Source organism: Lates calcarifer, linkage group LG6 (genome assembly GCF_001640805.2).
Source record: "Lates calcarifer isolate ASB-BC8 linkage group LG6, TLL_Latcal_v3, whole genome shotgun sequence".
Classification (NCBI taxonomy): domain Eukaryota; kingdom Metazoa; phylum Chordata; class Actinopteri; family Centropomidae; genus Lates; species Lates calcarifer.
In genome coordinates this window covers 9670723-9693764 of record NC_066838.1, presented here as the reverse complement: position 1 = coordinate 9693764, position 23042 = coordinate 9670723, and the positions used below count along the sequence as shown (strand labels likewise).

Here is a 23042-nt window from a genome sequence, read left to right as displayed (position 1 = left end):
TATCAGAGAATGTAATATACAAAAATAAAAATCTTAAATCTAGTTTCAGTAAATGGCTGGAGGACACTCTGATGTGCAGTAACTGTGCTGAGATAGACCGATTATGTTGCTTAGCACAGACATCAACATGTCTGGTTTATAAATGCTAACAAAGATGAATTATTTTTTTCATGATGTTTATTTTACTGATGGGATACTCACAGCTTGGAGTGTTGTGCATGTCATTTTTTCTGATTGTAATGCTGATGTTTTGTCATGTCGGTTTTCAAAGTCTAATGTTTCACTCTATGCATCCATTCAGTAAACACTGATGGAAATAAGCTTCTAGCTATATCTGGTACATTAAATGTACTGTGCATTGTCCCATGTACTACGCTACAACCTAGTCTACAGGTGGGGTTCTCAGCTGCATTAGTGCCCTCTGGTGATGGAGTTAGGGGAACCTCCCATGAACACAGGAAGGTGATCTTCACTTCACTTCCACTCAGCAGTAACAAAATAAATAAATAAAGTGGAAAAAATTCATTTAGGCTCATTATCCCAAACATCTAAATTTGAAGGACAGGGCTGGCAATATTCTATATTCTCCTTATCGTCAATAAATCCCATTAAAGATTGAAACCAAGGATGAATTGATTCAACTAATGATTTAAAACACATCAATGAGCCTGTATGACATATGTCCTCATTATAATGAAAATGGCCATTGTAGTTCATTTTGAGTCAGTCCTTTACATACATTCCTGCTGCCCTAAATACCACAAGTCTTTGACAGTCCATATCCACAGCAGCTTCAGTGGTCACTAGCTGTTCACAGAAAGAGGACAATTGCTGCAGTCATCTGAATACCTAAAAACTGCTCATGCTTTGCATTTCTGTCTAATTTGCTTATTTGGGGACAAGGATTGTCTTCTTCCTTCAAGTAAGTGGGCATGTGTAAGCGATGTAAACTTCAAATCAAGATACATCTAGCACAATTAGTGAAAATCTAAAGTATAAGGTCAGGTTTTAGTGCCAGCCCCTCAGTGTGTAGTCTGGGATTAAGCATAAATTTAAATCCAGACATTATTCTGCACTGAACAATTAAACAAGGTGTGAAGCAGAGCAGGCAGATATTAATTTCCTCACTAAACCTAGCCTCAATACACCATAATAAAATGTGGCTATAGCATATACAAGACATGCTGGAAGAATGTCTAAAAAGCAAAATACAGTTTCATTATGTGTGTTTTCCTCAGGGCTAATCCTTTTTTCCCCATTTTTTTTTTCAGATTTTTCATTTGTGCTTACGTCAAAACATCCTAACACCTACACCTTCTTTCTAAGTCTATGTGTCTCTGATTTGCAGACTATCATAAGGAAGGTAGAGAATAACAGACTCTATTCTACTGGGCTAATTCAGGCCATGTCTCTTGCCTCAGTGCTAGAATTTTGATCACAGGCAAACTAATACTGGAAAAAAACTTAAGTTTTACATCTTACATTTAAAAATTTTAGGAAGAAAATTATTTGTTGTGTATTAGCTCTATGGTAATTCAAACTGACAGTGGATTAAAGCCAATAAAAACACTGTAACAGGCTAAGACCTTGGACTTTAAATATGGAGACAATATGAAGTCTGTTACGTGACAATAACTAGTTAATAGGATGCATATGATCAAATTAACACCCAATCATCATAGCACTTAATGAAACTGGGTCTATCCACTTTGAAACACCTGTTTCTGAAATTAGCTGGGTCCAAAACACAAGGTCCCTTTAAGAGGAAGGAAATTAAAGGGGGGAAGTGAAGCAAGAGGGCACTACTTCCTTGTAGCCCTCACAATCAAAACATTATTCGTGCGCAATGGGTGAGTCTGCACCCTCGAATAGACATTTTCTAGTCTAAACACTTGGCGCACATCGTCGGGAAGCTCCTCGAGCAGCGTTTTGTTGCACAATGCTTCAGCTGAACGACACGGTGGAGCCGGAGAGTCCGGGCGCTGCGGTTCTCCACCCTGCAGAAGCCGAGGAGGGGGTCGAGGTTGCCTTCACGCCGCCGGAGGCCGGGCGAAGCCTCGGACACGGAGCCGCCGTGGCCTGCTGCCCCCCGTTACAAACGCTGACACCTTTTCATGTGCATAACCCCACGGTGCAAGCGAAAGTGAAGGACTATTTCGTGTTCAGGGTAAGTTGGTGCATAACAGATGATAGGTTGCGTTACTCGGCACCTAGGCCGATTTATTTATAAGCAGATTCTATGCGTATAACTTAAAAAACAACCTCTTTAAATACTCTCATGCTGTTAAGGTATCCGTGATAAATAAACACGACCACTAAATTAACAGGTTGAACTAGAGCGTTACAGTAGCCTGTATTGTTGAAGCTATAACCAGGAAGAGGGGGGGACACTGTCCTCACTGAGATGATGCTGATGATGACTGCCGGTTGTGTGATGCTGATCTCAGCCAGGTACCATTGAGCAAGCTGTGAGCGACATCAGGACTGTGGCACTCCCTTCTGAGGATGGAGAGGTGCTCAGTGTCTGGCTGCTAGCTGAGTAAGTATCCTGGCAGCATGTAACTGTTTTGTTATCATCAGCCTGAAACATGAGGCATCTGTTTGGATGAGCCCCTGTGTGCACACCTCAGCTGGATATTTACAAAGGCCACAGACGAATAATTACATGGGTGCCAAAGATTTGCTACTTTTCCCCCTCATCTTTTAGTTATTCTATATATTTAACATCATGCTCATGTTGTGCTTTAGAACTGTGAAAAAGTACCCTCATTTTTTGTCAATTTTGTGTTGGACTTCTACAGAGTTGACCATTGGAACAATGAGAAAGAGAGACTGGTGCTTATAACTGACAGGTCAGTCATAACATATGTTTTGTTAATTCATATTATGAGGAAATACACCACCTTACCGTATGACTTGTGACGTTGTCTGTTGGCACAATTTGTCATCTTTTGGTTGTATGGGCAGGTCACTGCTGGTGTGCAAGTACGACTTCATCAACCTGTTGTGTCAGCAGGTCATCAGGATCTCTCTCAATGCTGTAGACACCATCTCAGTGGGCGAGTTTGAGTTCCCACCCAAATCCCTAAACAAGTGAGCAGACATGTTTAAATCAGCAAATATCAAATCAGTATCTACTCTTAATATTTTACTGCCAGTGTTATGAGTAGGACTCCACTTCAGCCATTCAAGTGGCAGTGTGCCATCACTGAAATATTGCTGCTGTGACTGTGTTGCTTAGTTGTAAAAAGAAGTCCAAGTTTTGTATTGTTGTTAGCATTGTATTGCTAATAAAGTAGTGACAGAGTAAAAACTTGATTTATATAACGGTTACAGAGACATTCAGAAAATGGTGTACAGGAAAGAAAAACATTAGAGTGAGAAGACACAGAATGAGGAAATAAAAATACATAATTGGAGGAGTTAAACATAAAGCTGCCTGGTAAGCCTGTTTTTTGTTTGTTTGTTTTATAGGAGAGAGGGCTATGGGATTCGCGTCCAGTGGGACAAACGTCCTCGGGCCTCGTTTTTTAACCGCTGGAACCCGTGGTCCACAGACATGCCCTATGCCACCTTCACGGAGCACCCCATGGCCCACGCTGATGAGAAGGTAGCCTCTCTCTGCCAGGTATGATCCCTTTAACTAAATAAGGCTATAAATGCATCTTGAGGCATCAATCTGATGGATTGTTTGACAATTTGAAAACATCAGAGGAAAGCTTGAAAAATGGTAACATACTTTTTGAGTTGGCTTTATTTCACAAGACAAACAATGGTAACCACTGGTGCCGCAGTTTATTCATGCGCAGAGGGCAGCAAGCACAGCTCAGGCAGACACAGTCCAACTGAAAACAATAGACTGATTGCAGCCTTAAAGATGGAATTCATTGTTTGAGATAAAGCTAGTTATTCATATAATTTAAATCGGTGTAGAACTGACTTTGTGTATTAAGTTATTTTAAAAGCTATTTGTTATTTGTTTTTTACTTATTGGCATGGCAACAACAGCACCGGAGGCAATTTTCTGGGGATATGACTACATTGATCATTCAGAGCCATTAGCATTTCTACATGTAATAAATAGACCTCATGTGGCTGTACAGTCTCACTCGCATCCATTATTCTACGCTTAAGAGCATCTCCAGGAGATGTTGCTTCCATCCTAGATATTTTAGTGTTATATAGGTAAACTATGTGAAAAACAATCACTTTGGAGGGGTGTTCTGGTTTCATGTTCTTTTCCTTCTACTGTGCCAAGTTGGACAACTTCAGGACCCAGCTGGTGCAGGCAGTGAAGAAAGCACATAAGGAGCACCCCATTCCGGGTCGGGCTAATGGTGTGCTGATCCTTGAGAGACCCCTGCTCATCGAGACCTATCTGGGCATTATGTCCTTCATCAACAATGAGGCTAAGTTGGGCTACTCCATGACCCGTGGCAAGATCGGCTTCTAAAATCCACAGTTTCTCCAAATCACAACCCATATGTCTGTGTTACACTGCGATGTCTGAGGGAAGCTAGCGCTCCGGTGTAAAGCGCAACCAATCAGTGTGTGTAAGTTGAGCCCATGAGATGTCCACACTTCCTTAAGTTGGTATCACAGACAAGTGGTCAGCCTACCATAGGTAAAATAATGCGCAGCACTGCATGGACTGTGTCCCCTCATTTGTTTTTAGTCCCCTCAGTCCCTGTCTGTCAAAGAGCTGCTCAGAGATCTGCCATACCCGCATGGGCCCTCAGGAGTGAATGCCCATGTGACATAAGTTGGAGAGAAAGGACACAGCACTTGCATCAATTCATCACCTCTGTACTTACTGTAGATTGAGCTTCTTATAGTCTCCTGCTCCTCATTTAACCAATCACTGACAAGGCTGTCAAAACTAATGTGATGCTAAGATTTTGGTAGAGGAGTGCTAAGATCAGGGTTGTTATTTCAGGGTTAAAGCTGAGATTTGTTTGGGCTTTTTTCTGCAACAAAAGAAAAAAGAAAGGCTACTGAGAGGAGGGCAGTCAAACTGTAATGTCAGCCAACAATAGGTTTCATATTTGCTGCATTAACATGGTTTGAAATAAAGGATTGTATTATTCAGATCACAAGACCATGCAGCTGATGGATTCAGTTCAATGGTCATGTCACATGATTACTGTAATAAACATTACTAATATGGAAACTGTTCAGGACCTGCACTGCTACACTGAAAAGCTCTGGGCTCAGCTATGTTACTTGTGGAAAATAGCCGCTGGGGTTCACTTTTCAGCATTAATGAAACTTGTTCAGCGGAAATGATAAATTACATGTTGTGACCTTCCTCTCTTACTGGCTGATGTTGTGCTCTCCGTGCTTACATTTGCCTAAGTCCTGTGTTTGCTCAGAGTAGGGGGCTGGTGTACCACTTTAAGAGCTGCATTAGCTACTATAGCTGAAGTGGTTTTGTATGTTACGGATGTTTTATGCAACATGAACTTGTAAACCATGTCTTCATGTCTGTTTGTAAGCTGCCTTCATGGTTCTTAAACTTGCATTTGTTTTGGGCATACATTTGCACTCCGCTACATTAAACCATGGTGAGAATAATGGACGGGTTACATAATGAAATACGTGCAAACAAAGCTTTGTATCAATTAATTAACCACATACTGTATGTATAATGTGAATAGGATTTAAGCGATTTTCTTTTCTTAAGCTGCACCCTATAACACATCATTGTGCTACCAAAGGTAACAGACCATATTTTCATGCTCAACAATGCCAATGAATAATTGTGTCCAAAAATGCCCTTTTCTGGTCTTAACCTGTGCATGTTCCCTGCACGTTGAGTTTGCATGACAGATGTTTCTTTTTTTTTAAAAAGGAAAAATCCTACAAAAATGTGTAAATACTAATTAGGTTTTAGTTATCTGCAGTTACTTTGATGCAGTTAACACACAAACACTTCTAGAAAATGAATATTTCATTGCCAGTTTTGAAGTATTTTATTTGGGGATTTTGAAAGAGATTGACTCATTATTACAAACATGTGGAGGGTTACTTTTTGTTCTATTTGTAGCACAGTAACCACAATGGAGAACAATAAATGCCTATATGTTCTTGTCAGGGCTTTAGCTCTGGTTGTTGTGAAAAAGTGCATTTACATTATGTTTGTACTGTCCAGGACTGCAACAAAGTGATTAGGTTACAGTTAAAGTGGCTGTACACTTTGCTTTTATAAATGGGAACAGCATACATAGACAGATGATGCCTTGAAGCCAAGTAATACCGTTCTAATATTATATTTAATTCTGCCTGTTAATTTGTCGTTTGGATTCTTACTGGCATTTGAGTTTGGTCATAGCGGGTAACAACTATTAAATTCTACCAGTAATGATGCAGTATTTGCAGATTTAATATAACGTCACTAGTGTCATTAAAAAATGATTTAAAATTATACATTGAAACACCTGTGTCATGTCTTTGTTCCACCAAGCAGATCTAACACCACAAACACAATCACTAGAGGCTGTATTTCATCTGAAGAGTCATTAATTTTAACTGCAATGCACTGTTTTCTGCATGGTTTCTGCTGAGGTTTTGATAAACTGAAGCTTAGATGCACAGATTTAAGTAACTCACCTTAAGCCGCGTTATTTGACAGAATTTATTCAAAATAGTTACACAGTTTCATGGTAATTACACATACAAAATAGGTAAAACTAAAAGTATAGTGAAATCTATAAAACTTGGTAAACTTCCATCTTCTCACAGTGTTTGGAACTAGTGCTTCAGTACAAATTTATTTATTTAAAAAGTTATATTTATGCAACACATTTTCAACTTGACAAGGAAAGGAACATCTCAGTAACCTGCACTGAGGGCCACAAAAGCTTGATGAACATGTACAGTTCTACAATTGGAAGATAAGATTTAGGGGAGTGTTCCCACCAGTCTTTTGGTCATCACCTTAACACATTTCCAGCCAGGTGCTTGTGCCTAAGTAAGTCTGAACTGTGATCCACTTATTCTTGATACCTGTGTTTTTGTGTGTTTTACTTTTCGTCCTGGTCGGTGTCCATGTAGCACAAACACAGCTGCTCTTTTCCAAGCAAGATAAGAGAGTCTCCGCTGCAGTGCCAGCTTAGTGACTGGACCTGAAAACCACCTGGTAGAGGAGAGAGATGGACAACTGTGATGACAACACACTTAAGGTTACAAAATAAGTGTGCATTTTATGAATCCATGTTCAGTTTTTAGTCCTTAAAAGTCTTGCAGATTCAATCCTCATGCAGTAACAATATTCTTTTTTTTTATTTTCTACTCAAGGGTTTCTTAGTACAACACACCCACCTAAGGGTAAATCAAAATACAGGACCGGAACATAGATGAGCATCCGGTGTGTAAAAAAGCATTCAAAAAGCATATAGAATATTTTGTCTTGTCTATAGAGTAGGCAAACTCACCATTTTACTAGATCCAAGGCGTGTCTCATTCTGGAAGTTCCCAAATTCAAAACCTGGTCTAAAAAAGCTTAAAATCTTTTGCTCCATTCAGTTGTATAAACTGCAGCAGCTGACACCACCTGATTTCATCACTATTTTATCCTTGTATTTGCAGTTTTGTAAGGATTCAATATTTGTCTAACTGTAGGGTCGGTGCTTTTGCTCTTATTGTCCTGTGCACATGAGGTGCCCACGCAAGATGTTCAACTGATCTCATTAGACTACACTTTACAGATAAAGATTGAAATAATTAAAACAAATCTGACATTGAGTACAGTCAGTCTTCCCCACAGACTGGGAGTATGTTGAGATTGGACATAAACATAAAAACAGCAGCAAGCACTTCATTGGGATCAGTCTGTTGCAATATGACATGATTTCAGTCTTAAAACTCAAACAGTGACCTCTTTCAGCCAACATGCAGAGATGGCCTTGTGCAGCTTAAATAAACTTGGTGGGAAGGACATTAGGGTGCACTGACCCTTTCCTACATCTGAGAAAGATACAATGCAGCTGTGTATTCTAGCTTCTTGACAGTTTCAGTTCTCAGTGACTGAGCATGTTACCTTCAGTGGGGACTTGGACAGAAACGCATCCTGCTGGGGACCAGAGATAGAGTTTGGTGGTGGCTGTGCACAGTGCCAGGCGGGGGCGTCGAGGGTCCCACTGGAAGCAGCGGATGGCTGATGTCTGCTCCAGCACAGCCTCCAGGTTCATCTTCTGCATGTCCCACACCCAGACAACAGTGGTCATGTTGTCTGCCGTCAGAGAAACACATATACACATTCAAAACTACTCTTAGCACATACACACTGTAGAAAGTAGGTCAGAACAAAAATGTGGAAGCTATTAATATAATAGTTTTTCTTGGGCTAACCATTAAGGTAATACTGGACAGCTGTGAAATCTTACCATTTCTGGTAGCTAGATAGCGACTGTCTGAACTGAATGCCAAGGTAGACACTCCAATCTTGGGGTTGGCTCGGTCTGGGTCTGGTTTGACCACAGGAATTTGGACTGGCAGTGGGCAGATCTCATCTGGATGATGCAAGAAAAAAAAAAAACAAACAGAGTTTGTGATTTGACAAAGTTGATTACCTGACCTCACTTTTCTAAATACTGGAAAAAGCCAACATACATTTGCTCTGAGTGTTGAAGAGAGTGGTGCCGATTGTGATGTTGTGTAGTGAAAGGTCATCACTGCCAACAGCTGGCCTTTTCTCCACTTCCTTATACACAACCTAGAAAATATAACCAACAGTAAATAAGTGAACTGTGATGCCTTCAAGGTTCATCATGAAGGCTGAAGAATACTCACAGCTTTTGTGTTGTTGATGGCTGCAGGATGGTCAAACTGTGTGATTTTCTTCCATGTGATGTGATTGAGGATGCGCACCTGATATGAGGATATCAAAGTCTTACTTCACTTTGTACCGATAATGACAATTGCACACAAAAAATCAGATTCAGGATAAAAACATGTCTGACACTTAAGGTTTATACTATTCTTTATCTACAGAAAACTGCATATGTGACAAAAGTTGTCTCAAGATATTTTTGTGGCTCCAAAGAGAGCTGCATGAAATCTGATAAAATGCCTCAAATGACATCACTTCAGAATCAGTGTCGGTTGGGGCTGAAGACTGTTGACATCTGTTTCTTAGAGTCTTCAGAGATCAGTTTGTCCATACTTTTTCATCATAGCTGCCAATGGCCAGGAACTGGCTGCTGGGGCTCCAGGTCACGGACTTGACACCCAGCGACCACTCATAAGCACTGTAAGTTGACAGCAATCGACCATCCAGAGAATACAGCAACACCTTGTACTGCAGAGAGGACACACACACATGAAACAATAGCACTTTTATTCTGTTTATGTTCAGAACATCTTGTCCTCTCCAGAATATTGTACTTCTGTATTGGGAATATCCCCTCTGGTCATCAATAAAGTCTTATCATATATCTGTGCTATTGCAAGGTCACTTTACTTGTGTTACTCATAACATATGTAAATAATGTTGCACATACTGAACAGGGCTCAAAAGTTAAACTAGAGAAAACGTGGGTTTCTCATGACAGCCATTGACTGAACTTCAAGTTCTGTGTTTAAGAGTGGAACAGCGGCCTCTGTAGATAGATCCAACATCTTACATTGTAATTCACTGGAGCAGAAATAATACATTTCTACTCAACAAAGCTGTTAGGATGGTTAATCTACCTTACTCTCTTGTTGAAACGAAAATCTGTAAGGTAGTTGACTCACCTCCAGACAGCTGTCCCACACTGCCAGCACACAGCCATTGGGAGACCACTCCAACCCTGCCAGGTCCTGCGTTTCAGTCTCAAAATGCTGTGACAGTTGAACTGAATTAATTTACACTACATTTACAGAAGACAAAAATATTTCTCTACAACAGTTAATGGTTTAGAATTAAGAATTGGACAAAAAAGATCAATCATCACTGATCTCATCAACTTTTTAATTTAAAAAAGTATTTTGTTAATCTACATGTCTATGAATGCATATGCATGGCATCTTGAATCCTGAATCAAGAAAATTTCCTCTGCATTTCTACATAGCAGCGGAGTCTAAGTGGCAGTCAAGCTTTTACACCATGTTGTAAATCATATTGTAATGCAATACTAAATCATACTTCTACTGTCACAGGCTGAAACCGTGTATCTTTTAGGTCGCCTAAATTTAGATTTCTTCCACTGTTGCTTACTTCGCTTACTCAAGTGTTACCTCTAAATGGTCATAAAAGTCAAGTAAAAGTCTAATGTCCTACTTACCCTGAGTAAATGCCAGTCGTCACACACAAAAACACTAACATAATCTTTGCAGTCACGACGTTCAGCCAAGGCCATATAGCAGCCATCTCTGCTGAAATCTATACCTGTAGATGAAAGATGATTGGTGAAAGCTGTAATTTTATAGGCAACTACCAGATGTAAAATATAATCACAAGAATAGTATTACAATGACAATGCCACTGAACTGAAAAATATAGTATGTTTGAAAAAAAACAAAAAAACAACCAAAACCCCAAAACATAAAAATCAACCTAAACAGACATGATTTGTTAGGTTTAATATTTACATAGGACACTACAGTATAGTATAGTCCTTGTAAAGCAGGTATCAAGCAATTAACAGTTTAAATATTCCGTTTTTGGCCACTTTAATCTGCACTCATAAAATATGATTCCTCAAAAGTGGCAAGAAATAAATAGACACAATGACAAAAAAAAAACAAACAAAAAAAAAACAAACATTTTTTTATCAAAACACAATTTTCTGCCTAGAAGAAAAATCGATTATCTATTCTAAATATACCTTGTGGTTTCCTGTGTATTTCATTCAATGTAATTATCGGACCCTTTGGCACCATCAGGTCGGTGGTATGTAACTATCATGGTCATATTATCTATATGACGGCTGTGAGAATACAAGGGTCACAAAAGGGCACAGTATTGCATGCAGAAAATGGGGCGAGTCACAGACAATCATTTTTTCCCCTGGTTGTTGACAGGCCTGTTATGAAGAGCATGCCCCATTTACTGAAGAGGGACACAGCTGTCAGCAGAGAGGACCATAGTTTGGCCGCATACCCAGGGTCATGCCACAAGGTAAAGAACGGCATGTGATTCATGGGGCATGCTGAGGCACTCAGATCGCTGGCCCTGTCCTCAGGTACTCCTGATAATACAGATGCACTCATAAGCCTCGAGATAATAAATAAAACAATATAATTCTCATACTCACCCTTCTGACATGCTTTGGGATACTTGATATATGACACAGCTTTGGTGCACAGGGACCAGACGGTGACTCTCAGCTGTCATGGGACAAGGAAAATTTGGGGGGGGGATTAAAAAAAAACAAAAGAACAGTGAAGTACTGTCAAGTGAAAGTATGGTAAGCAAGTGTATCATACTGCAGCAAAAAGGACATAAAAACATGCAAGTTGGTACCTGTTTAAAAAAAAATCTTATGATATCCTATAGTCCTATCACAAACAATTAAATGTGGTTATTAAAGAATTGTGCCCAAGATATTTGACATTTTACAGTCCAAAATACACTTCTCAGTGCTCTCTAGTGGACAAACTGTGTAATAGCAACACTGTTTCTAGATTGCCTAAAACACATTTTTGAGATAATGAATTTTTGTTTGCAACTTTGTGTTACTTACCAGCCAACATGACAATAATACCATTGTATCTGTCATAAGCTCAAATTGGACAATGATATGGGTCATTCTGATGTATCAGTCAGGTTCTAATCCAAGCACCAAATGTAAAATTGGTGATTGGGTTTTGAAGGAAACAGTGGTTTAGACAAGTGCATGAACTTTGGGATCTGATACCCTTTCTACTGCCATGAGAGACTTTAGACCATATGATATTAATTCTGACACTAGTCTTCAGTGAGAAGATCATAATAAGGCTGTAATCTAATAAGTACTGTGTATGATGACTGGGTGCCAACAGCAGCTTATTAACTAAAGCTCAATCAACCAGGCCACTAGCTTAATGACGCTATGAAAGTGTTCTTCTACGCCCAAAGACTCATCTGTTAGCTGGGCAGATCCACATTACAGACCACAATAGCATGGTCCATCAAGCCCTTTAACATCTGTGGACAGAGCATCTTATGTCTTTGAAGAGGTCTATGATTAATCTCTGTGAGGGATATGAGACACTGACATGGAGCCCATCCATCATTAGATGGATGGTCCTGTAGGACACTAAGTGGGGTGTTGTCTATCAGTGTACTTCCACAGGGAATGAACGTGTATGTTTAAGGGTTGCAGGCACTGACAGGGATCAGAAGAGAAGATACTGATTAAATCAGGACTTGAACACATATTAAATTAACAGGTCCAAAGCAACATCTCGACACATAGCAGGAAAATAGGACCAATCCATTTAGTTGCCAAGATGTAACGTCAGACAAGTTTGCTACAAGTGTGACAAATTAACAGCAAGTTGCGTATCCAGCAGGTTGTGTGTATTCCCACAAATGAGAAGCAGTGCCAGAGAATAACTATCTGACCACAAGTCGGCAGAACAAAGAGACCACATGTGTTAATGCTCAGGTTTGACAGCAGTCACTCAAATACCCACCAGTCTCACTTCAGCAAGACTGATGCCAACAAAAGTGGGTGGCACTCAGCCAACAGTGCAGCATGTTTTGACCCAAGGACCAATAGGAAATGTGGCATCTTGCCCTTCAAGAAACAAGGAGCACATGACAGTCTTTTGAGACACTGTTACAGAATCTGTGGTTTGTATGACTGTACAGTCGTCTGGTTGTTAAGGTGTTCACAGAGAAAGTTGTTATTACAATCCCACTGTTAACAGCAACAGCCCAAGAGTGACAATGGAAATGACATTTTGTAAATATAATGAATGTTACTAATAGATGATAGAGGATATCTGGACCATTTGTGTATTCATAATCCAGACTAATTATTTATGCCATACATACAGTACACAATATGCATTAATGTTCTACAGGCCCCCATGTTATGAACAGTTATGCAGTTTGATAGTTGAGGTCTGCTTTCCTGACTCTGCACAACAAAGAGATGTTTTGTTCACTCGTCTTTTAAACTCAACCTATGACAGTAGTCATTACAAACAATCCAAACAGCAAAGGCATGCTGCACCATTACAGGTGTTAAATGCATGGCTCTCATACCTTCCTTTACAGATTACAGAAAGCCATGTCTAATAATGCTTTGAATGCTAAAGCTGTTAAAATGTTAAACTAAACTGGTTATGTATGCTAGCCCAGATGACAGTTAAAACACATTCCTTTTTCATAGGGAAAACAGGTTAAGTCACCACAACAGAAATGACAAATTACAAAAATGTGAATTATAATTTATTCTGTTATCCTCAAAACCAAGGTCTGCGGATATGTACTCCCACAATGACACTATTTTGTACCATCATACTCTAATGTTGTACTGTTATTCCACTTCCAAATAAGGGTGCTGAGCATTCTTGCACAATTTAAGCTTGTAACAAACTTTTTACTGATTTGTAATTCTTTGCACCATCACAGCCAGATATTTTGGAGAGAACACTGCACACACAAAAAAATATTAATTACAATAATTAATGATTCTACTAAAAATCTTTTGGGCAATTAACATTTGAGCCTACCCTTAATCCTTTATTTTGTATTTTAGAATGTGCAGAGCTTAAACTTCTGAAGTGACAAGGCTTTCATCACAGTGTCCAGACAGACATTTGAACTGGATCAAGTCTGTCACCTAACTGGGCTGAAGTGTCGACCCTCCTGTTTGGTCAAGACATCCAGCTGTGTAAGCCCTGTAATAACACCTCACTGCACGCTTCCTGGACATCCCCTCAGACATGGTGCCATGGCAACCAATATCAACATTGCTCAAACACAAACACACTTACACTTCATAGATGCCTTGAACCCACCACAGAGGGGATGTGGGGAGATCAAGACCCGAAAGGCAGTGTAACTTTAAACTGGGTGGAGGAATGTTAGCATGAGGAAAATAGGTGGGAAATGCTTTTCCATGTGGGGTGGTATGCAATTAGATACTTGGTGGGTAAAGCTACACTTTAGATGAAGTATCCTCACTAAAGGTGAGCAGCAGTTTGGCTAAGGGCTTGAGGATGGTGTGAAAAGACAAAACTCCACTACAACAGCTGCTGCTTATCCATCAGAGATGGAAAAATTCACGTCTGCGCCAGGGTTAGCATAAATACAACTGTAATTGCAGACATCTTTTTATTTAAGTATTGTTTTGATTACTAAATGCAAGATTCATCATTAGGAGATGCTGGCTCTTCACATTTTACCAAATAAGGTGCTTGTGAGTTTTCTAAAAAGTGATGGCGGGGCTACAAATTGTTTCATAACTTGGTTGTTGTGAAGTCCTGAGAGACTGTACCATAATTAAGAGTTGAACAAATAAACTTCAGTAGACATGTTACAATAAGACAAGTGTCTTAAACACAAGAAAACCACAGTATTAGGAAATATTCCCAACAGGACAGCCTGTGGGCAACATGATAACTACAATCAATTGCAGACTAAAGTTACTGACAGCAACTCTGAATAAGATCTATCTGTCAGCCACTCTTGTTGTGCGCCTAAGCAAGTGCGAGAGAATGGGCAAGTGTATTTGATGCCATATAGGCCTATCTGTCAGCAGAGGATTAGACTGTAGGCATTCCACATAGGGAGCTATCTCAAACCAATATAGCCTATTTCTCCTGTTACAGCCTCATGATTCTACCAAGGAACTAGAGCTTCTCACAGCCTACACATAGGTATTGGTGAGCTATTGTCCCATGATGCAGTGCAGCAGCTGCCTATGCAGTTTGCTTGCAGTTCAGCCCAGTAGCGTTGTTGCCAACAATGCTACAAGTTAGCAAGGCTCCAGCAGTACTGGCAAAGAATGCAATTGCTAATCTCATCCCAACAATGTAAAAACCATTAGAGACGTCAAGCTCAATGATGTCCTTGGCTGGAGTTTTTCCACCCTCAGTTTATCACCCCTCAGCTGGTAAAGGTGGATTAAGATGGATGTGCAACTGACATTTTGTGAGGTCCTAAGATAAACGATAGGAATTCAAATAAGAGATGACTTGCGTGAAGTCTCACAATACATAGGCTAGGTTTCAGCAATGTGACTTTCTATTAAATCTGTCACATGGCGCCACACCATATATTATATATATATATACACACACACACACACACATACATACATATATATGTATATGTGTGTGTGTGTATATATACACACACACACACACACACACACACGTATATATGTGTGTGTGTGTGTGTGTGTGTGTGTGTGTGTGTGTATACACATACACAGTTAGGGCAGAGAGACAGTCAGAAAAGGCAGGACAAAGAGGGGAGATCACATGCAGTAAAGGTATGTATGTGTGTTTACCTAGGTGAGCTACTGGTGCACCTGGCCATACTATATCCTAAAGCTGCTGTTTTTTGTTTGTTTGTTTGTTTGTTTTTTTAACATGTCTTCCTCCAAAAACAAAGTAGTTCTACCTTGGACCCTTCAAGGAACAGCTCAAGAGCATTTCTAGCTACCTGGAATAGCAGTGCTCAGCTGTGGTTTGTCTGGGGCAGCCAATGAAACCCCTGTTAGCACCACAGACCAATATACTCAGTCATTCTCTGCCACAACTGTGAGCTAATTAATTATTGTATACCTGCAAATCAGAAAGATCTGAAGATATTCAATTTGTGTTGGGGTTAATAGACACAAACACACCAAAACATCCTCACAAAGACAGCCAGACACACAGCCACACAGCTACATAGACACACACAGCTAGCTAAGCAGATTTGCTAACACACAGACAGACTAAACACACACACACACACACACACACACACACACACACACACACACACACACACGTGCATGCACACGCACGCACACACACAGGCACGATCCACACCACAGGCAGCTGTCCCTAAACAAGTTAATATAGCAGGCTGTTTATGAGTGGGGCTGAAATTCAAGCCTGACACGAACACCCGTCTGGCATAGCCTTAATGAAATCTTGGGCTGGGGTGAAGGCGAGTTCAGTGGGCCCCTTGGCAATGTGGTAGCTTGGTGCCTCTGTTCAACTAGTTTTGCATCCTCAACTACAACAGGATGCTCAAACTTCCTGCTCATATCCAGCCAGGTGATGAAGTCAGTGTGCAACCACGGGTGAGAGGACGAGAAATGAGCCCCTTTTACACAGAAATCATGCAATACTGGCGTTGAGAAGACCCCTCATAAGCCGGCATTATTCTTCTCCGGCGTGTGATTTTAGATGCCATGCCAGCATCACAGAGTCCAGCATCAGAGACTGTGACATGTAACACAGCAGCCTCAGTGTTGTCAGTGTCTGTTCCATTGTGCCAGCTCTGCCTTTTATGCAGACATCAATTCAGCTCTGTGGCTACCTCCACTGCCAGCTTAAAGGTGGGATAACGTTGTATATTTTTATACAAAATGGTTAGGCAGAATAACAGTTCAATATTCTGGTCTTGAACAGGCATTGTAAAAGAAGCTATGGACTACCACAAAAATCTTATCACTGTTAAACCATTAAAAAATACCCAGTAATAATTTTAAAAAAAATATGACCATGACAGTCTATTGCCCGGTTGCTCTGCAGTGTTTTCTAAGTGCTCTTGACCATAAATACTCATTTAGTTTGCTTGAGCAGAATTCAACTGCCATTCCCAATGTGACTTCATGGTTAGATCAGGGTACTGCCAGTTAAGTGAACTTGAGTATCACTATCTAATCTTTGTACACCATCTTCCAGTGCTACCAACAATACAGGTTTACCTAGCTCAAGAAACCTTCACCTCTCTATGAGAGGAAATAAACAGGAAACACAAGAATGTCTCAAAGGTAGGGAAACAAGCTATACTATTCTAAAATGTCATATCTCCTTAGGGAAGGAGCTTCCATTCTTTTCCATCCTTTTCCTTTTTTCCTGGAAGATGCAGACAGACACAAAGCAGACATGCCACAGACATTTGCACTCCCTGCTCCCTGCTCCCTTCTCCAGACCAGACACAGTTGTGTGTTGGGCCACAACACCTGTCAAATGAATCTTGGAGTCAGGTTCAGCATTACAGACACGGCCCACCACAGTGCCCTCATATTCCACATGGCCTGAGAGTAGCTGCTATATCTTCTCAGCCCTTACAACGCGTGCTTACTGCGGAGTGAAAATCAAACAGGAATCGGGAAGCGCAGAATGGAACTAAATCACAATTAATCTGTGCTTCTTTGTAAACACTCACTCAACATCTCTTGACTCTCCTGGGCCCATTTTTGGCAGGTGGAAAAACTACCAGTGAAAAACCGCAATCAATAGCCATTTTATTACAACTTGCAGTGCCTTTTACAGGACACAGATTTTTTTACTTAAAGTGCTAGAATGAAATCGTTTTGGTGGTGATGACTAACTCTACCCATATTACACTGATTGATTATATATTGACTCTGGGTTTTTTCACAGCATGCTATATAATTCTCATTGACATGATTTACAAAAAATAAATACAAATTTCCATCCACCTCTATGTTTACGTAGTGGCCAGTATTAACTTATCACAGATATAGTGGGGTAAAGTAACATCCAACTTATCAAACTGTAAAATGTACCACTCAGCAAATATCTTTTATCGTATTTGTATTTTAAAAAACAATTTAAGGGATCCTTATACAAAATGTTTATTTATGTAATGTGTTTAAGTAAAAATTAATATTGCTATATGAAATATTTGATTTTTAAAATACATATATATGTATATATATAATGTCAAATATCGCCATTAGCTTCTTAAATCCAGTGTCAAGGGCACCATCAGTCCAGCTCGGGTCAAGTCAAGTTCCACCTCAAATTATTGTTTAATTTGACCCTTATATTAATTAAACTGTTTTTTCCAAAATGTGACCTGTGGTTTGACATCACTGCATTGAGTCGACTACAGTCATAGAAACATTAGATGAATGACAGTAGATTTGTGAAACAATTTGAGGATCTGAGGCTGGCTTATTAAAACGTACTTCTTAAACTTCTCTATAGTAGCCTGAAAGAACATCATTAAAAGGCCAATGCCAAAGAAAATACTAGACCTACATGAGAAGGGAACATACATATTGCACCCATGTTCCAGAGGTACTTGAGACCCATGTATGACAGGACGCTAACAGGAGGGGAGCTATGAAATCAGGCTGAATACATGCAGCAGGTGGGGGTGGGGGGGGGGGTGGGGCGGTGTAGAGGCCGTCAAGGAAGGCTCTGGTGTCTGGCTATTTTCAGGTCCCCTTTACTTGTGGGCCAGCAACAGTTGAAACCAGACAAGCATATGCATAAACACACTTCCGTGCGCATGAATGCATGCACACATGCACGCATCAACTTCACACTTACATGGAACTCAGTGGTGTTGAGAATGTGACGTCCGTCTGGACTCCAGCGCGAGGAGACTAGTCCTATTGAGCCCTCATCAATCTTACAGTGCCAGTCCGGCTGTTCAAGAGACCACACCTGAAGAAAAAGACAGAGAAAAGAGGGAAAGTGACAGGAGGACAGCTATCAGCCGTCACTGATGACATCCTTTACACACATCGTGTATCTCCTTAAACTTGATTTCAAACAGTAAGAAACACCTGAGCATCTGAAACCATGAAAGACTGGCGCTGGATACCCCTTCAAAGGTAAGCTACTTGGGCTGTGATACACACGAAATTGAAATTGCACTGGCCTGCAGAGCTTAAAAAATGTGAACAAATCATTAAGAGAAAACTGTTCCTGTGAACTGTGAAAAAAGACCTGGTGTAGATGAGTTAAGAAAAAAGGCATTAAAAAAAAGGGCACAGTTCTACAATCATCTAACAACATTTGTCTTTGTATTCATGAAGCAAAATGTAGATGAATGATCAATGAAATGGTTTAAATTAATATTAATAATATGTCATTTTTTGTGTGGTAAATGGAGAATTTCATTTGAAATGATAGCTTCTAGATTACTTTATATTTTATGTGTGGCCTACATGTTTAATCCAAGTAACATTGACACACTACTAATACAATAATAGGACAATTTAACAATGACATACCTTGTGTGATTCATTCTTCTATTTGATTAATTCAAATAGAAGTTAAAAATCAAAAGCTTAAAAAAAAAAAAGCTTTCTTCTGAATCCAAATTTACCTACAGTGCTGTGCTTTCCAACAAAATTAGAATAGTACAAAATAACAGATGGACCATTTCTAAAAGTACTGTGGTGAACAGGAAGGGCATGTTTGAAGCATGTTGTATGTATGTTCTTTGTTCTTCACTTCACAGTCCTGCACCCTTAAGACCCAGGATGAGCATATCTGTACTTAATTTAAAAGATTTCATCAACTACAAATATCAAAACAGAAACTAAAGTAAGTCATGGCTGCTTTAGTCCCTCTAACAGCCCACCAACCTACCAAAGTGCACAAATCAAGTAGATCCCAGTCAATGAATTATTAATTTGACTGATCTCAAAGATTTGTTTTAAAACTTAATAAAATTTAAATGTTGTCAAATTTGGATTGCATCAGTAAGCAGCAGAAATCTACAGTATACAGTATTTAAAGGTTGCGACAAACCATTTTTATTGTTGATTAATCTGAATTATTGTTTATATCACTTAGTTAATTATTTAATCAATTAAGGCAAAAAATAACACAAATACTAAGCTCTTGGAGCTCAAAGAGATGCTGTCATATTGCTTAAATTGTCCAAGAAAGTATTTCATTTACAACAATATTCTGTGGGTAAAGGCAGGAATATGTAAAACGTTTTCTATCATTCAAAAATAACAACTAATTAATCATAGCACCACTAACAGCATTAATCTAACAGAGAAAAATGCAACCAATCAGGTATGCAACTGAGCATCTAGACTACACGCTGAGTCACATACTCACATTATTGTCCCCTTTTCATAACCTACCTGTACCAGTCCTCTCTTGTACATAGCACAGAGAATAAAGAGAGAGTCAGAAGACCACTCCATGTGGGATATCTGGTCCAGGCAGGTGTAGAGCTGCAGGATTTGCAGGGTGCTAACATCTCTCACCACCAGCCTGTACTGTACACAGGTAGCCTGAGGGGTACAACCAAATGTAATGTAATCCAATGTAAACTACTTCACTTTTGTTTGTGTACAAATGGGCAACCTAACCATGAGAGTTGCAAGCCTTGTCTCTACTGCATTACACACACACTACAAAACTATGAATTAGAATGTTTTTTATTTAAAAACCCACCCACTTACCAAATATTTTCCATCTGGTGACACTTTGCAAAGTTGGTTGGTTTGCTTGAAGACCTCAGAGAAATTCATCTTACTCTCACAACTGTGCCTGCACAGGTAAACATTAACGATATGGCCTTAAAAAGAAGCCCCACTGAGAATCATCAAACATCATGAGAGATGTCTACTTATCTCAACTGGCGCAGTTTCCAAATATTAACACGTGATGGCACCGTAAGTCCAGACAATACATAATACACAAATACATTAGATACCATCTCTAATGAAACAACACGTTATAAGGGGAGTGTGTTTACCCGAGTATACCTGGATTTAAATAACTTCAGCAAGTGCGACAGGTCGCCAACTAGTTACATTAGCAGAGCTACCTCACTGGCAATTTTAAAAAACAAATGAAGCATAATAAAGCGACAATTAAAACCACCCGAAATCACGACTTCGTCGTCATTTACTTCTCTTAATATCAATATATCTTAGATAAATGTAAGCCTGTAGATAGAGAGGGCAACATTAGTTAGTTTTATGCTAACGGTAATGCTGGCTGTTAGTTATACTCGACTCATTCGACGCTAGCATACTAGCATTTTAGCAGTTAAGTGAGGTAACCGTCACTTTACTCACGATCAATGGCGAAACTTACCGCCCGGCGTCAACTGTATTTTACTTTTGCCGATAAGTGGACAGGCACGAAAAGTCCCACTAGCAGTTCATAAAAGTTTTTTCCTTCGCATGATTGTCTCCGATGCACAGCTTGCTCGTCAAACTGTTGCTGGTTTGTTTGTTTGAGCAGATGACGACAGACTGGCGCTGTCCAATCAGCATCTGTCTGCAGCGCTTTGCCTTCTGGGAAATGTAGTTCAATATTGTTTTCTCTCTTTTTCTGCGTGTGTATGAACGTGAGCATGTCTATGTAAGGGTGTGTGTGTGTGTGTGTGTGTGTGTGTGTGTGCACACCAAATTACTAGTACAGACCCATAAACAACAATATTTTTTTCTAATTGAGGTTAATAGGCTTGGGGTTTTGCGGTGTGTTAAAGCCAACATTTGGGATATGTCTCTAATTTTTCACAGCCTAAACTTTATTCCCAATTTATTATTCTTTCATCCACAATCGTCTGGTAGTAAGTGGGTTGTGTTTTATTCACACAAACCGGTCTTGATGTCTATGTAGGCTTCAGTTTCGATCCCCCACCATTATCCCTCTGCCGAACTGAAAAAGGTTTCCCGCTTATGTGCGCCCAAACCGCGCTACCGCCTCCTTGCTCCTTCCAGCGCAAAAAACGCTTCACCTCCTCCTCGGTCTCCCTCAGCAAAGCTCACAACTTCCCTGAACAGCATGCAAATCAGTTTTCCTCCGGTTTCCTCGCAGTTAATTTTGCTTCTCAGAAAAGTCAATCATCTCCAGCCACTGTTATCATACCCTGAATTCGGTCGATTTTTTAGTTTTTTGTTGCTGTTTTTTTATGGAGGGTCACTCTCTTGGCATGTTCGATAATAAACAGGCAGGTGCTCGGCGCAACATAATTCCTGGGTATTTGGATTGGGATAATAATAACCTTCAGGTACGTTGATTTATTTTTAATTAACTATAGAAGGAATAGTGATCTAGACATTTATCTGATGTGATAACTTATGTTTTTTCTATCATCAACAGGCCTATAACAATATGTCAGCATTTATTTTTCATAATAGATTATCAAAACTACTCTCTTAAACGAGCTCATTGACAAGAAAGCCCGTGTCTTGAGAACTGGCTGAGGCAGCATGAGACTGCAAATGGGCTATTTACAACGTTCTAACACATTTTATTTATTTGATTTGCAGCAGATCGTGGTTTGGTCTGGTTTGGTTAATGGTTTGTTAGAGGTCTTCTTTATTTAATCTTAACAATATAAAAACAGTATAAACATATCCCTGATAATAAAAAAAAATAATCTATCGTCTAAAAAAAACCATAGGCCTTAGAGGCGATCCCTGTCGCAGACATATACACAATTGTATTTCTATTTCTCTTTCGATTAAAAAAAAAAAACAAAATTTTTTGGATGGCTGTTAATTGTTTTCTAATGCGTAGCTTGCTGCCATTCAGTAAGATTCACAAAAAGCTGAGAAGTTGATATTATAGTTATTTACATTGCTTTATTCTTTAGTGTTGATCTTATTCAATAACTGCGAATATCTTCAATAGCCTATAGAGATAAGGAGCGACACCCAATGATACATTAACAACTGCAAACCTCGTCCTCTGAATCCTCGTATGAATATTGCACTTGGGGCTGAGGAGGATCGAATTTAAAACAATTTTTAAATTAATTTCTACTCAGTTGGGACTGTGTATTTTCTTGGCCCCTGGGGAGGCGGTGTATGTAGCCTATGTGTGTGTGCGTGCGTGCGTGCGTGCGTGTGGTGTGTGTGTGAGTTGTCATGGGTGCCGTAACCGAGGAGTGGAGACGCAAAGTAGAGACAGGTGAACATCAGAGAAGCACAATGTCAAACTTGAAGGTGTGGCATTTAGGGAAAGATCCAGCAGAGGCCGTGCTTTACAGAAATAACGCAGGCGTGTATAGGCCTCTGTGTGTACAGTGAAGGAGAATGAGTTAATAAGGGATAATAATTAATATTTAAATAAATTATACTTAATTTGAATTCATTGTGTTTAAATTATAGTGATTCAACATGTTACTCAGGGGCTTATCACTAATTGTTCCACGC

At 39.7% G+C, this 23042-nt stretch overlaps 2 protein-coding genes across 2 annotated transcripts; one reads left to right on the top strand and one right to left on the bottom strand.

Moving 5' to 3' along the window:
* The first annotated feature begins 1760 nt into the window (after positions 1 to 1760).
* tprg1l (tumor protein p63 regulated 1-like) lies at positions 1761 to 6424 on the top strand. The gene is made up of 6 exons (XM_018688936.2): positions 1761 to 2167; positions 2448 to 2539; positions 2802 to 2852; positions 2968 to 3093; positions 3475 to 3628; positions 4259 to 6424. Exons 1-6 carry the CDS (start codon positions 1940 to 1942, stop codon positions 4451 to 4453), a joined length of 846 nt encoding a protein of 281 aa, XP_018544452.1. The 5' UTR covers positions 1761 to 1939; the 3' UTR covers positions 4454 to 6424.
* Positions 6425 to 6620: 196 nt separating this feature from the next.
* wrap73 (WD repeat containing, antisense to TP73) lies at positions 6621 to 21141 on the bottom strand. The gene is made up of 13 exons (XM_018688902.2): positions 20971 to 21141; positions 20331 to 20418; positions 20007 to 20159; positions 18448 to 18564; positions 11238 to 11310; positions 10266 to 10369; positions 9736 to 9822; positions 9164 to 9298; positions 8791 to 8868; positions 8611 to 8713; positions 8385 to 8510; positions 8039 to 8230; positions 6621 to 7135 (listed from the first exon to the last, which is right to left on the bottom strand). The coding sequence occupies exons 2-13, from the start codon at positions 20397 to 20399 to the stop codon at positions 7023 to 7025; spliced, it is 1350 nt and encodes a 449-aa protein (XP_018544418.1). The 5' UTR covers positions 20400 to 20418; positions 20971 to 21141; the 3' UTR covers positions 6621 to 7022.
* Positions 21142 to 23042: the final 1901 nt, after the last annotated feature.